The sequence below is a fragment of the Mesoplodon bidens genome, assembly GCF_964165515.1.
Source record: "Mesoplodon bidens genome assembly, chromosome: 2".
In the NCBI taxonomy this organism is placed as follows: domain Eukaryota; kingdom Metazoa; phylum Chordata; class Mammalia; order Artiodactyla; family Ziphiidae; genus Mesoplodon; species Mesoplodon bidens.
Window position 1 is genome coordinate 167,954,657 of NC_138177.1, and position 15,218 is coordinate 167,969,874.

General features: G+C 46.8%; 1 protein-coding gene across 6 annotated transcripts in view; it reads right to left on the minus strand.

Moving 5' to 3' along the window:
- Window positions 1-15,218, minus strand: part of NIPAL3 (NIPA like domain containing 3) — a 45,882-nt gene that overhangs the window by 15,270 nt on the left and 15,394 nt on the right. For all 6 annotated transcript variants that reach the window (XM_081220607.1, XM_081220603.1, XM_081220602.1 and 3 more), the window contains 5 exons: window positions 14,838-14,906; window positions 13,051-13,222; window positions 10,425-10,484; window positions 6,036-6,181; window positions 1,838-1,934 (listed from right to left, as the gene is read on the minus strand). In XM_081220607.1, coding sequence (XP_081076733.1) covers window positions 1,838-1,934; window positions 6,036-6,181; window positions 10,425-10,484; window positions 13,051-13,222; window positions 14,838-14,906 — 544 coding nt within the window. The remainder of the gene's footprint in view (window positions 1-1,837; window positions 1,935-6,035; window positions 6,182-10,424; window positions 10,485-13,050; window positions 13,223-14,837; window positions 14,907-15,218) is intronic.

The window sequence follows — 15,218 nt, forward strand, 5'->3', positions numbered from 1 at the left end:
AAATTATAGTCATGTAACACTGTGCTTATATGGTATATACATCATAAAACATGTGTAGGAAATATACTTAAAAGGTGGAGATAAAAATAAATACCAGTTCTAATATTTTTTCTTCCCATACACCCACCTCACTATGGAGACCACTGCTTTACCCAGTGCTGCAGAAACGACTTCTGACTCTAAACTGTTGGATCCCCCTGCCAGAGCAGGAATTAAAAGGAACTCCCAAGTATGGTACAAATGAAGTTCCTTGTTCTGGCTGAGATGCTTTGCTTTCCTATTTTTCTCAGCGTCTGCTCACTTTGCCTTCTCCTGCCAACAGCCCAAGAGACACAGCGGCTTCTGGGCCCCTCAGCTACTTAGACGACAGTTTTCAAACATTGGCAGGCAGTTATGACAAGCACTTTCTCCAGGCTGTCCTTGTTGATGGGGAGGGGGGCAGAAAGGCCAACGTGCCTCAGAACCTTCTGACCTTCCAACTCACCAGGAGAGAACGTTTTGGGACCATGATCTTCCAATGCACTTTGCAAACAAAATCATCAAGGAATGGACCACTGAGTCATGCTGCAACAGGAATGAACCTCTACAACATGATGCTCAGTGAAAGAGGCCAGGGACAAACAGCCACATGGTGTATGATTCCGTTTATGTAATACGTCCAGAAAGGCAAATCCACAGGGACAGAAAGTAGATTAGTGATTGGCCAGGGCCTGGGAGGATGGAAAAATGGGGAGTGACTGCTAGTGGGCACAGGGTTTCTTTTTGGGGTGACAAAAATGTTCTGAAATTCGATTATGATGATGGTAACATCCTCTATGAATATATTAAAAATCACTGAATTGTATAAACAGGTGAGCTTTACGGTATGTAAACTATATCTCAGTAAAGCTGTTACAAAAAAAGTGGAACCCTGTCCTATGATGACATATCTGTGTGTTTTATGGCCTGTCGCTGGAATGGGGGCTTGTTGTCAGAAGGACAGAGGAAACAACACACACTGGGGACCGGTGCTCATCTCATTTAATCGCCTCTCCCCCCGAGATCTGGGTGTTCTCTTAGGCCCATTTTTAGAGGACAGTGTGACTGACACAGGGACAGTCACTAGGAGGTAGTGGCAGGGCCGCACCCACCTCTCCCTCTCCAGGAAAAAGGGGTGCTTCTCACAGCTCTACTTAGTAAATCTAACTCTATGTGGGGTTAAAGCCTTGCCCCAATCTGATTTAGGAGCCATTTCCCCCATTGCTCCCATGCCTTTCAAAGAAAAAAAACAAAAGAGAGCAGAATCAAAATCAATTCTTGCCTTTGAATCCAGAATTAAGTCTTAACCTCTGATAGGTCTTACACGGACCCTTAGGGGCCTACTTGTTGGAACCTGTTCCACCCCTGACTTCTCTGAAATAACCTCTTAACCCCCCACCCCTACCCTTACTCTGCTTTCTTCTTCGTCATTGTAATTGTCACTGCCCAAACTTATACTATCTATGTATTTGTCAACTCGTTTACTGTCCTTTCCTCCCTCTCGAGTGGGTGGCACCCTGAGGCGACGGGTGTCTGTCTGGCTCACTGCTCTAGCCAGTTTCAGCACCGCTCCTGGCACTTAGGAGACACGGTATTTGAGCAAGAACACCAAATGCCGTCAGCAGCGCAATGGAACTGACAAGGCCTGCGTCCGGTTAGCAGGGACCCAGCTCCTGCAGCCGCCAATGCAGAGGGACCAGCCTGAGCCGGCCTCCAGCAGCTCCTGGGTCCAGATGTCACAGCTCAGTAAACAAAACCCACATTTCCTTCTGGTGCTACTTAGTGGTGGCAAAACTCAATCCCCAGGACCCTCACTTACCAAGTAACGCCACCAAGAGGAGAATCACAACAATGTTGTTGGCATTCCTCTCCTTGTAGAAGTACAGCAGCAAGCAGAAGAGGATGATCTCCACGAGCTACAGAGAGCAGCAAGGGGATGGGGGGAGGTCAGCGGGGGCCACAGGCAAGACCAAGAGAGCCTGGAGGGCTGGGCTGGAGTATATGCTGCTGATTGCATCAGTCACAGGCCCTCAGAGTAGAAAGGAAATTGAAACATCCAGTATCTCCCAAACCGCTGATACATATCCTGCAGGAAAGCAGGGAATGCTGAATCTCTCTCCTCCCAATACTGAGGAGCAGTTCATCTCGTGGTGAGGCTCTGAGGGTGCTGTGCTGGCCTCAGGTCCACCCTGTCTTGGATGGTCAAGATTCATCAGGCTGAGCTGGTGTCCCATTTCACTGTTCCATGGTAACCCCCACTAAAACTGGGAATTGGTCAAAGAGGGAGTTGCTTGTTTGGTGAGGAGAAGAGCTCTTTGGTTAAGTATAGAAGTATATATACCACTTGCCTGCTAACCAAGCCTCCACTGCGTGCAGCTTGGTAGAGTCGAAAAAAGAGGACTTCTGGAGTCAGGGAGGCCCAGTTATGAGCTTGGATCTCCTTCTAAACTAGTTGTGTGACCTTAGCCAGGTCACTTTAAGTTCTCTAAACCTCAGTTACCTCCTTTGTGAAACAGGGATAAGAGTTCTTAACTTAGAGGGTGATAATCACAGCTTATACTTAATGAACTCATAAATCTGCCAGGCTCTATTCTAGGCATTTTATCTTTACTCAACTCACTAAATCAGCATAATAATTCTATGAAGAATCTCAAGCTAGCAAATGGCAGAGCTGGGATTTGAACCCGGATAGTCTGGCTCCAGGGCCCATGCGCTTTCCCACTAGGCTACACTGCCTGCAGATGCGGGCCCAGTGCCTGGTGTTCAGAAGCTGCTCCATCAGTAGAATCTTACTAGACAACAGCAAGTTTGAAAACTCTGAAGTTTGAGAAGTTCCCCGCCTTTGCAGCAACAGCTTGTCCTTTCTATTCCTTAAAGGTCCAGACATTTGACAATACTTTCCCAAGGAGTGAAGACAGCCCCAGCCCCCAGCAAAACTAAAGCAATGGCTCAGCTCTGTTTGCCTATCCCAACCTCCTACCGAAGTTCATTTATCATAAAAACCAATGCAGAAACATTAATGGGCATTTTAAAAAGAAAAAAATTGTTAAATTCCTCAGAATTGGGCTTCCCTGGTGGCGCAGTGGTTGAGAGTCCACCTGCCGATGCAGGGGACACGGGTTCGGGCCCCGGTCCCGGAAGATCCCACGCGCCGCGGAGCAGCTGGGCCCGTGAGCCGTGGCCACTGAGCCTGCGCGTCCGGAGCCTGTGCTCCGCAACGGGAGAGGCCATAGCAGTGAGAGGCCCGCATATAGCAAAAAAAAAAAAAAAAAAAATCCTCAGAATTAGAGACCATAAAACACAGCTGCGCACATTTTCCTATTTCTTCCTGTCTTTGTCACAGTGAATACGTATTTTATCTACTTGTCATCACAGTCAAAGCACAGTTTTGTGCTGGGCCGTTGTTAGTTACCGTAAACAATTTTCATGTTTTATGAAGTCGTCATCATTATCTTTAATTGTTGCAAAATATGCCATAAAGCAGATGTACGGTTACTCATCAACGTTCCCAACTGATGTGCGTACATTTGGGCAGGGGGCTGGGAGTGGCCGATCTCCCCACCATTCTTCATGATGCTTAAACGCACGCTGGGAGAGCACTTGACGTTCTATCGTGAGATGGCTGTATATGTGTTGGTGCTTCCGGATGGACCATGAGCTCTGTCAGCCTGTCTCGTTTAGCTTTTATACCCACAGTGTCTGGCACATAGCAGACACTCAATAAATTTTTATTGAATTTGATTTGGCCAAATCTTTCCAGCTGGCAGCACTGCCTCACAGTGACGATGGAGGAAGCCAAACTGAATTGGTCACTGAGCATCTGTCACGTGCTGGGTGGACCTGAGAGCCACCCCGTGTCCAGTGACCCCGCCAGTTAACGTACAGAGAAGGGGGCAGAGCACGCGGCTAAGTGCGTTGGTTACAGCTACACAGTATGTAATGGACTCGAGCCCAGGACTCTCTGAAAGAGAAGCCTGTGTTCTGGAGTTAAGCTTTTCCTGAAGAGGTGGGTCTCTGGCTATGCCCGGCAGACACTTCTCCACGCCTACAGGTCAACGCTGGGGCTGGCTGGCGCTAGGAAGATGACACAGCCCTAACCTTGGGGGAATCTATCATCTGCCTCATGGGCAATCTGAGGAAAAAGGACATTCGGGGCCTCTATAGCAGGCCCAGGCTGCTTGAGTCAAGGCAAAACAGTGAACACTTTCGTTAGCAGGCTGTGGTGACACATGAGGCCAGGCAGGCAGGCAGGCTTCAGGTCCAGCTCGGCTCTCACGGGACTCTGAACAAGTTTGCTAACACTGAGATCCAGTTTTCTCATCCATAAAATGGGGAGAAAAACACCTATGTTATAGGACGATCGAGGGAGTCTGAGATGTGATGAAACAAAATTTTCACACATTGAGGTCTAGGGAAGTCATTCTGGCTTATACATGATTTAACTCAGATTTTATGCTAACAGGGACTTCCCTGGTGGTGCAGTGGATGAGACTCCAAGCTCCCAATGCAGGGGACCGGGGTTCGATCCCTGGTCAGGGAACTAGATCCCACACGCATGCCTCAACTTACAGTTTGCATGCCACAACTAATGAGCCCGCCTGCCGCAACTAAGACCTGGTGCAACCAAGTAAATAAATAAATAAATAAATATGGAAAAAAAAAAGATTAAAATGGAGAAATTAAAAAAAAAATTATGTTAACTAAAATGGCCTATTTGTGGCCTTTCAAACATACATTGTACACCTGCTTTAATTATTAAAGAAAAGGGTACACTGACCAGAAGTAAAGAATGTTCACATTAAGAATAAATATTAAATGCCTCCCTTCATGGGATGCCAATGCTAGTACCCCTGCGATGATAAGATTCCCTTCCCAGGTACCAAGGACAAACCGACTTGCTGTGTACATGCTGATCTGGTTTTTGTTGTTGTTGTTTTATACCTTTAAGGAATGTATCCCTGACTTGTTTAATGTTCTTTGACCTGAGAAGATATAAAACTGTGCTGAAAACCACGCTTCTCCAGAGCAGTTCCTCGGAGTTATTTGAGAGGCTGTCTCCCAGGCTATAGTCCTCAGTTTGGCTCAAATAAAACTCCTTGTTTACTGGTTATTTTTGTTGATAGATAATACATTAAAAAGTGTTTAACATGGGGCTTCCCTGGTGGCGCAGTGGTTGAGAGTCCGCCTGCCGATGCAGGGGACACGGGTTCGTGCCCCAGTCCGGGAAGATCCCACATGCCGCGGAGCGGCTGGGCCCGTGAGCCATGGCCGCTGAGCCTGTGCGTCCGGAGCCTGTGCTCCGCAGCGGGAGAGGCCACAGCAGTGAGAGGCCCGCGTACCGCAAAAAAAAAAAAAAAAAAAGTGTTTAACATGGTGCAGGGGGAGCAGGAATATGCTTTACCAAATACCTTAGATGTTTTCCTTGATTAGTCTATTTGTAATCAATTTACAATTGACTAATTGTAATCTATTTGTAACCTTGATTAGTTCTGGTTGGGGGTTTAGGAGATAAAGTCTGCAGTGTCTCCCGTGTTTCTATCAGCTTCTATCAGCTGTGTGATAGCGGGCAAAAAAAAAAAAAAACATTCTTTAACTGTTGAAAATTTTAACTTTTTTTCTTACCATAACAGTTTTAAATGCTCACTATAGAAATTTTGGACAATATGTAAAGACGAAGGTGAAATAAAAACACAATCATAATTCCATCTCCCAGAGACAACTATTGATGGAGTTTGTTTTTCTATCCAATCTTTTACAGGTAATGTACAGACCTACAAATACCTCTAAAAAAATCAAGTTATCATACTATACATGCAGTTTTAGACATTACTCAGGACACAAGTGAAAAAAAGCACTTCCCCAGGAACTACGTGCTCTCTGCGAGTGTGGTGTTCGGCGCTGTGAAATACATCATGATTCCCATGAACCCCGTCTTGCTGGGAATTTGGGTTTCTGGTTTCTAAGACTCCATCCCCACCCCCACCATCTCAGGTGGAAGGACCGGAGGCTTCTCTTACCATGTACAGGAGAAAAGGCCAGCTCACAAGATGTCTGATGATGTTCTCGCCTGTCATCTTCTCGTGACTGTTGGGTGCGAATGTCACCAGCAAGTAGGTGCCCACGATGGCCAGACCGCAGCCAACAAAGGATAAGATGTAGCGCCCTGCAGGGAGGGGGAGGCCATCACAGGGCTTACTGCAAGCGCCCACCCCAGGCTAACATGTGTCTTTGGGGTAACATATGGGGACCTGCTATTGCTTGAATTTGGGGTTTTTCTTTACTTGAAAAAAAATAGAGTATCTTCATGAATGTCATTTTTTTTTCTACTTTTTTGGCCGTGCCTCAAGGCATACAGGAACTTGGTTCTCCCACCAGCAATCGAACCCGTGCCCCCTGCAGAGGAAATGTGGTGTCTTAACCACTGGGCTGCCAGGGAAGTCCCCTGAATGTCATTTTTCTAAGATACATTTAGTGTTAAAAATTTTTTTTAATAAGATAGCATGCATACAAAAAAGTGCTCAGTGAATTCTTACAAAGTGAAATCACCCATGTAACCAGCACCCAGGTTGAGAAAGGGAACATTCGTAGGACCCCCAAATCCCCACTCGTGTCCCCTTCCAATCACTAGCCCCCACCCCCAGGCCAACACTTTGACTCCTACCAGCACTGACCATTTGCCTGGGTTTGTACTTTATATCAATGGATTCGTACAGTACGTTTTCTTGTGTCTGGGTTCATGCAAGACTATGTTTGTGAGATTCATCTGTATCCTGGCATGTGGTGGTAGCTTCTTCATTCTCACTGCTGTACGGTGGTCCATGTGTGAATAGGATACAATTTATCATTTCTACTCTTGATAGGCATTTAAGTAGTCTCTAGTCTTGGGTTATAACAAATCACGTTGCTACAAACATTCTTGTGCATGTCATTTGGAAAACATATGCATGTAGTTCTATTGGGTACAAAACTAGGAGTGGAATTCCTGGGTCACGGGAGATGTAGATGTCCAGTTTAGTAGGTACTGTCGAATGGTTTTCCAAAGTGGCTGTACCAATTTATACTCCCACCAGTAGCGTATGAGCAAAACTGCATATTTTTTCTTCATTTTAGCCGTTCTGGTATTGCACTCTGGTTTCAATATGCATTTTACAAGGAACATTCTAAAGCTAGATGGGCTAGATAAAAACAAAAAAGAAAAAAAACCTCAAAAGCAAACCTTCAGAGCCTACGGTATGCCTTTGAAAAACTGTCTCAGCCTCTCCCAACTGGCTATTTAACCTACTCCCAAGGGAACTATCTAAATGCTATCAACGTTCTACTCCACAGACCTGTCAGATATTGTTGGTGGCCCAGGAGGCATGCTCCTGGGTGCAGGCCCAGGGTCTCCTGACTCTTCCCCAGGGTCCTCTCACACTCCAGTTGAACCCTGTGGGGTTGGTGAAAAGTTGGTTTTCACCAACTTTCAACTGGTTGAAGTTGAGTGAGCCCAGCCCCATGCAAGCTGAAAAGGGCTGTGAGGTCTGAGCTGCACATATTGTGACCACAGGCTTCTGGATTTTTCTGTGATAGAATTAACTCTACCTGTTTCATTTCACTATCTCGAGGAAATGTGATACCATATTAAATGTCCTTTATTTTCATTCCAGGCCTCAAAAGGTGTTCAAAAACCAGTTGTTCAATTGCTCAGTGAATGAATGAACCATGGTTAAACTCAACATGGTAAGTTCTGTGCAAGTCTATTGTCTTAAGTTCTCCGTAGGCAGGGACAGGTCTTACTCATCAATGTGCCTGCGTTGTCCAGCAAAGGTCTAGCACTGGGTGAATGTTTGCTGAACTTAATAGAACTCTAAGCAGGGCAGCCAGGTACAGTTGTGCAGGTTGCTCACTGCACAAGGGCAGTGAAGAGGGCTAAAATCTAGCCCATGCTCTGCTCACCAAGGCATTTGCCCACAGAACTATAGATGCCCAGAGGGGCATCTTTTTCTAATTCACATAGGGCATGCCTCTCATTCCAGGACTACCTAGCATGACCCTGGAAGGGACATAAATCTCTACACTGATCTCAGAACCAGCCCAGCCCCACCTCTCCCCCAGCAGAATTACTACAAATCATTCTGAGTCTTTTGGTCTTTGTGGCGTCATTGTTTGCTGAGCAGTAATTCTGCTTTTTTCAGTGTAAGATTCTTTTGTTTTTCCACCTCCTGGCCCAATCTTGCTGTTACTCTACACCAATGATTCAGAACAGTGGTTCCCAAATGTGGCTGTGTGTCTGCAGCATCTTGGGAGCTTCTTCTCCCTGACATTTTGTGTTTAAAAACTTTCAGACACAAGGACTTCCCTGGTGGTGCAGTGGTTAAGAATCCGCTTGCCAATGCAGGGGACATGGGTTTGAGCCCTGGTCTTGGAAGATCCCACACACTGTGAAGCAATTAAGCCCGTGCACCACAACTACTAAGCCTGCGCCCCGCTCTACAGCCTGCGAGCTACAATTACTGACCCCGCGTGCCACAACTACTGAAGGCTGCATGCCTAGAGCCCGTGCTCCACAACAAGAGAAGCCACTGCAATAAGAAGCCCGCTCACCGCAACTACTAAGCCTGCGCTCCGCTCTACAGCCTGCGAGCTACAATTACTGACCCCGCGTGCCACAACTACTGAAGGCTGCGTGCCTAGAGCCCGTGCTCCACAACAAGAGAAGCCACTGCAATAAGAAGCCCGCTCACCGCAACTACTAAGCCTGCGCTCCGCTCTAGAGCCTGCGAGCTACAATTACTGACCCCGCGTGCCACAACTACTGAAGGCTGCGTGCCTAGAGCCCGTGCTCCACAACAAGAGAAGCCACTGCAATAAGAAGCCCGCTCACCGCAACTAGAGAAAGCCCATGCACAGCAACGAAGACCCAACACAGCCAAAAACAAATAAATAAAAATAAATTTATATTAAAAAAAATCTTTAATAGTAAGCACCCATAGTCCCACCACCTAGATTCTAAATTGACATTTTATTATACTTGCTGTATCCCATATCGCGATCCATTTTCTTCATCCCTCCACTCATTCATCAAGCCAGGTTATTTTTGGATACATTTCAAAGCAAGTTGCAGACTAATATACTTCACCCTGGGGAGCTTTATGAGAATGCAAATGCCCAGGCCCAAGCCCAGATTTAAAGTCTCTGAGGGTAGAGTCTGGACCCACCATCATGTCACTCCTTTACTCCTTAGTGTGGCTTGTAAGCCCCTACATCATCCAGTTCCTCCATGCCTCCTTGTTCTCATGCCCGGCTTCCTCCTTTACTCATCACCCTCCAGCTACACTGGCCTTACTGATACCGGACACACCAAGCTTATTCCTGCCTCAGGGCCTTTGCACCTGCTGCTCCTTCTACATGGAACACTGCCCACAGGCTTTGGCATTGGTAGTCTCCTTAGTATCAGTTTGGTCTGGGCCCCACCTCTTCAGAGAGTCTAACCCTGACCAGTCTAGGAAAAACACCCCAGTGCCGCAACAAAAAGCATTCTATTTTCTCTGAAGCACTCGATAAGATCTAGAATTATTTTATTTAGTTAGTTATATAGTTAACTTGTTTACTGTATATTCTCCCCTCCAACACACATATACATTAGACGGTAACCTCCATGAGAGTAGGATCCTCACTGTCCTACTGCTATATCTCCAGCACCAACAACAGAGGGTGGCACTCAATAGGTAACTTCTTCCCCACTCCTTGGGTTTCTATGTGGAGGAAGCTCCAATGGACCGACACTTCTGTCTCTTGCCCCATTGGTCTGCATTTCTCGACTGAAATGGAGTTAATCTATCGAAATAATTTAAACACTCAGGCTTTGATCTTTTTTTCTCCCTTCTCTGCCCCAGGATATGTATGGCAGTAATTCCAGATAAGTGTTCCATTCTGAAAACCCAAATATTTCCTTGGGAGCCTGGCCCAAGGTCTAGCTGTGGGCTGGAGTGCATTGGGGGGAGAGTGTAAGCAAGTTCATGTGGCTGCATGTTCTAATCTAGCTTTTATTAGTAATAAAGCATAACTTCTGATCTCCTGTGTTTGACTTCCTTGTTTAGTTCTCACTGTTTTAAAACTCAGTTAGGGAAAGAGGGTACCTTTTCCTGGGCCTCCTAAAATCCCAGCAATAGATGTTCAATAAATATGGATTGAATGGAATAAATGAAAGCCCATTTTAAAAAGTTGCACAGATGGTTCTGATGTGTAGCCAAGTTTGGGAACCACTGATTAAAAAACCCAGCTCTCAGGAGCCTGATGAGGGTGGGATACAGAAGCACACTGGGGAGCAGGAGACAAACGATCTCTACGTTGGGGTGAGCTGGTTTCACAATGAAAAAAAAGCACAAGCATAAAATTAAGAACAGAGCTCCAATCCACGAACTTACTCAGAAAGTCTTTAGGTTTCCATTTTTCTTTGATGAATATGATTCCTATGATGGCGCTGGCTATAAAACAAAAAAAGCACAGGGAGAAGAGCATTGAGGCTGCATCAGTCAAATGGAGTCCCTTCGCCAGTGCCCTCTGGGTTGGCTCATCTGCACTGGAGCTTGCCTAAGCTCTCACGCATGCTCCCAAGAGCTCAGTCTCTTGTTATTAGAAACAGAGGCTCCTCTCTGAGCCTCCCTGAGGATTTCCTACAAGGACCACCGGGGGTTGAATACTTGCTGTGTGACAGGCAACTTACACAAGTTATTTCTGGCGTTTTTGCTCTTTGAGGTGGGCACTGTTATGATTCCATGTGGAAAATGGGGACACTGAAGCTGAGAGAGGGAACGGACCCACTCAAGACCATGCAGCTGGCAAGGAAAGGCTGGGCTCAAACGTAGGACTGTTGGAGGCCAGGGCTCTTGCTCCTTCAGAAGGCAATGCCTACCTCTGACATTTCCCCCCTGGTTCTTTTCTTTTCACTCCCTGACTCTTCCACGTTTGCAGATGCACTCAAACTTTCTTGTGACTGTCCTAAAGGACGGGGCTGGCATGCACCGTGAACAGACCTGGGTTACTATCTCAGGTGTGCCTCCTCTGGCTGGGTAACCTGGGTAGGTCACTTCACCTGAGAGTCAGTCTCCTAGTCTCTGAAATCGTGTGCTGGATCCAGCCTTCACCAGCTTGCTGAGGGTTAATAGTCAGGAAACCATTGGTAGCTCGGAATCAGCGACAGTGTGGGTATGTACACCCTTTACATCAGAAACATTAAAAATCAGGTCTTCTTTTTCTTCCACTTTTCTGTCCCTTCCCTTCTTCCCTCCCTCCCTCCACCTCCTCTTTCTTTTTTCTTCTTCTCTCATTCTCTTGAGTTGGTTTATCAGCACATCACTGAAAATACCTACTTCTCAGAGTCATAGGGGTAATTAAATGAGATAATATATGCAAATCACTTAGTACATGCTCAATAACTGAGTTATTATTATTAAAGTACCTGGAACAGTGACTAATAAGTAATAGGTACCCAATAAATGGTGATTATTATTTTAATATTTATTTTTAATATTATTTTTCACTTGGTGACTTAAGAAACTCTAAGAGCCCCTTAATTTCTAGCAGATGATATGTGAAGTCCCATCATTATAATTCAGCCCATTTTTAAGAATTTGGTTATTTGATCCTTATTAAAATTCAACGGCTAAGATTTAAAGCACTTAGTCATTCAGTCACATATTCCTCATTGTCAGTAAAGGTTCTGAGAGCCCTTTGGATAGATGAGCAATGGGCAGAGGACAAACCTAAATACCTATTGGGGCTGGGCAACAACACAGATGTAGAAAGCGGGCCAGATGTAAAACAGTAGAGAGAAGCTGAGACTACGGCAGACAACTTGCCTCAACTAAAGGCACTCAAATGGTATTTTGAAACGATACTGGGTGGGAAAGAACACAGCATGCCTGAGGACCTCAGTCATCTTGTAGGCTGCGCTGCCTGTTTACCAAACTTGGTCAAGAAAAAGAGGGGCTTTCAATAAATAGGATCAGGGAAAGCAAATAGATTACCGCTCCTCTGCCAACTCCTAGTAATTGGTAATGACTGCCTGAAGCTCTGAGAATTCTGAGGGCCCATCCAGGCTCACTATGATTGATTAGTGATATCTGCCTTGGGTACTGCAGGGGCATATAAATGCCATGCATATGCCATCCTTGGTATTGAAGAGGCCCTCTTAATTCCAGGAGGATTAAGACTCAGAGCAGGATTTTCTCCTTTAAGAGCAGAGAAGAGCTTCTCGGCACTGTAATGCTTGCCAGCAGGATGGAAGGAAACATTTCAAAGCAAGTTCACTGTCCCTGCTCCTATGTACAAAAAACTATTGTTCACTAATCTACTAACATCTTTTACTTAAGAAGAAAAGAATTTTTTTTCTAATTCTATTTTATTTGTGACTTCATGGACATTAAAGCTCCTTTGTCTTCCAGTTGGTTCAAACGTTCTGAAACACTGGTTCAGTGATTACAGAAATCATAGAAAAATGGCAGATGAGAAAGTTAGTGATGTTTTAAAAATGGTATCAGTTGATGTAAAAAGATCAGAGAATAAGCTGAATGTGCATTTCTTAGAGGTGTGAAATACCTGAACTCTGAAAGCTTAGTTTATCTTGACAGTGTTAGGATGAATGTGTCAAGGTTTATCTTCCTTCTGCAGTAGAAATAAAAAGCAATACTGATAAACTTTCCAAACCTTAAACAGATTCTGGAGGCAGACAGCCAGTCTGCATCCCAGCCCTGCTTCTCGCTAGCTGTGTGATTTGGGGAAAGTAATTTCACCACTCTGTGCCTCAGTTTCCTCATCTGTAAAATGGGGATAATAACAGTATCTCCCTCAAAAGGCTGCCAGGAGGATTAGAAGAATCACTATCTGTAAAGTGCTTAGAGCAAGTCCTGCTGAGTATGAAGCCCTGTGTAAGTGTTAGGTATTATTAGCAAAGTAAAAGCTGGTTTGGTGAGTCTCTTTGATCCTGGCGGTGACCTGCTCACAGAGGTGGGCAAGTCCCAAGGGAGGGGCGGGGTGGGAGCTGGGTCTTACCTATCACGGAGACGGCGCTGAGGGGCACAATCAGCGAGAGCGGGGCGAAGGCGTAGGAGGCAAACACGCCCAGCTCACCCAGCAGCATCAGGAACAGGCCCAGCCACCACGTCTTGGTCTTGAAATAGGCCCTAGGGTCCTTGGAGCCCGCGAGGCGGACGTGACAGTATTTCTAGAAATCCGGGAAAGAATGCGATTTGTCCAGACCTCCGGGAACAGGATGCTAAGATGCATGAATCCTAAATCCACTCCCCACGTTTAAAAATAGTTTGGGGAGACCTGTCAAGTGTTTTTGGAGTTCTGACTCGGAGAGGAGTAAAGCAGTAGTGATCTAAATCGTAGGTTGCTATCCTGAGACGGTAGTTCTCACATTGGCTGGGAAGCCTTAAATTCCCTGGGAAGCTCTGAAAAAATACACGTGCCTGGGCCTCATCCTCAGTGGGGAGATGTGGGTGAGGCCTGGAAATGTGCATTTCTGATGCACATCACAGGCAACGAGCAGGCTGGGGTGGGCCATGATCTAAGGACCCCCACTTTAGCCTGGCCCTTGGGTTGACTTTTCCTTCTAATAGCAATGCCCAGGAGTCCCCGTGTTCAGTGTGCCCACTTGGATACACTCCTTTCTGTAGAGATGCTGGCTGCTCTGCTGGGCAGCCCTGTGGGTGCTAGTGGACCCTGTCCTCCCTCGGGTGGATACTTGGCCCAAGAATGGACAATATTCCTGGTTCTGGACATGTGAACTTGGGACACAGACCCTGAGGCAGTGACTAAGGAAAGCCAGAAAGGCATGTTGACTTAGAGGGTCAAGGCTGCCATGTGGGGAGGATCTTGATGAGGGCTGCACAGAAGCAGATGCATAAGCAGAGGTGCTGGTCTGCAGAGAGAAGAGAGGGAACCACATAAGGAGCTAAGAGACCATGCAGCCTCGGAAACACACAGAAACACACACGTGTGTGTATGTGGAAGCAGAGTGTTCATGTGCCTGCTCCAGAGGGGCAGAGCGGCTCGCCGAAGCTGGAAGCTGTGCAGCGCTGGGGGAAAGCGTTGGCCAGCGTGCTGTGGGATTTGTCCTGCTGGCAGGTGTCAAGTCTTGGACTGGGTTTCCCAGAAGCAGTCCCTGAAACAAGGGCTGGGGAGCAGGGAGTTGATTTGGGAGGTGATTCCAGGAAGCATAAGTCAGGGAGTGGGAAAGTGAGACAGGGAAGGGAAGAGGACCAGTGAAGGGTGCTTTCACGGTGAGTTAGTGCTTTGGGCAACTGGGGCTCAGCCCCTCTGAGAAACCCTGTGAACTCCCCTCAGAACCATCCTACCCAAGGACGGGGGCCTGGAGCATTTATCCACTGACTCCCAACCCCCACTGGTTGAAGGCTGCCCCGGGGCATTAACAACCGCCACTAGCACCCAACACACACAGCTGGCTTCCCAGCTGCACCTGCAGCCAGTGGGGCCAGTTCCCATGGTGTCGTCAACTGGCTCTAAACCACAGCTGCCTGTGAGCTCAACTAGGCCAAGGAGTTATGGGGCAGGGCGTACACAGCAGCTGCTCCAAGGCACCCCCCCAGAGACTTTTAAGTAATGGAGAGCACTGCCTTCATAGTTGAGGGGGGATGGGGGATGAAGCGGGGGCAAAGAATCAAGAGAGATTCTGGAACAACCTAAAAGGTATTGTCTCAGCCCTGGGATGGAATAGGCAATGTCCCCCAGAGAGGAGGCAGCCGGGCCTGCACCAGATACCCTGGCTGTCGACTGTATCTCTGCCCCAGGCAGTGCTGGTGACTGAAACGTACCTGGAGGTTAAGCGCAATGCTGACCACAAGGTGTCCGAAAATCGCCAAGAGGGCACCGATCAAGTTTTCCTGTAAGGAAAGTTCACAGGAGCAGACATGAGCTGGGCCTAAGCCAAAGGGCCCCAGGACACATTTGAATCCAACTGTTTGTTGTCCCAAAACAAAACCAACAACATTCATCACAAAGCCACGCCCCCCCCCCCCCACACACACACACTCTATTGGAATTTTTCTACCTGAGTTTACTCTGGCTGCCTTGCTGGTTTACAGAACACGGCCTGCAATGGGACACTACCAGAAAGCACCATCCTTTGTCCTCCAGTCACAAGGACTTGATAAGGCCTAAATCTGCTCTTCCAGTCCCCTTAATGTATTGACTTG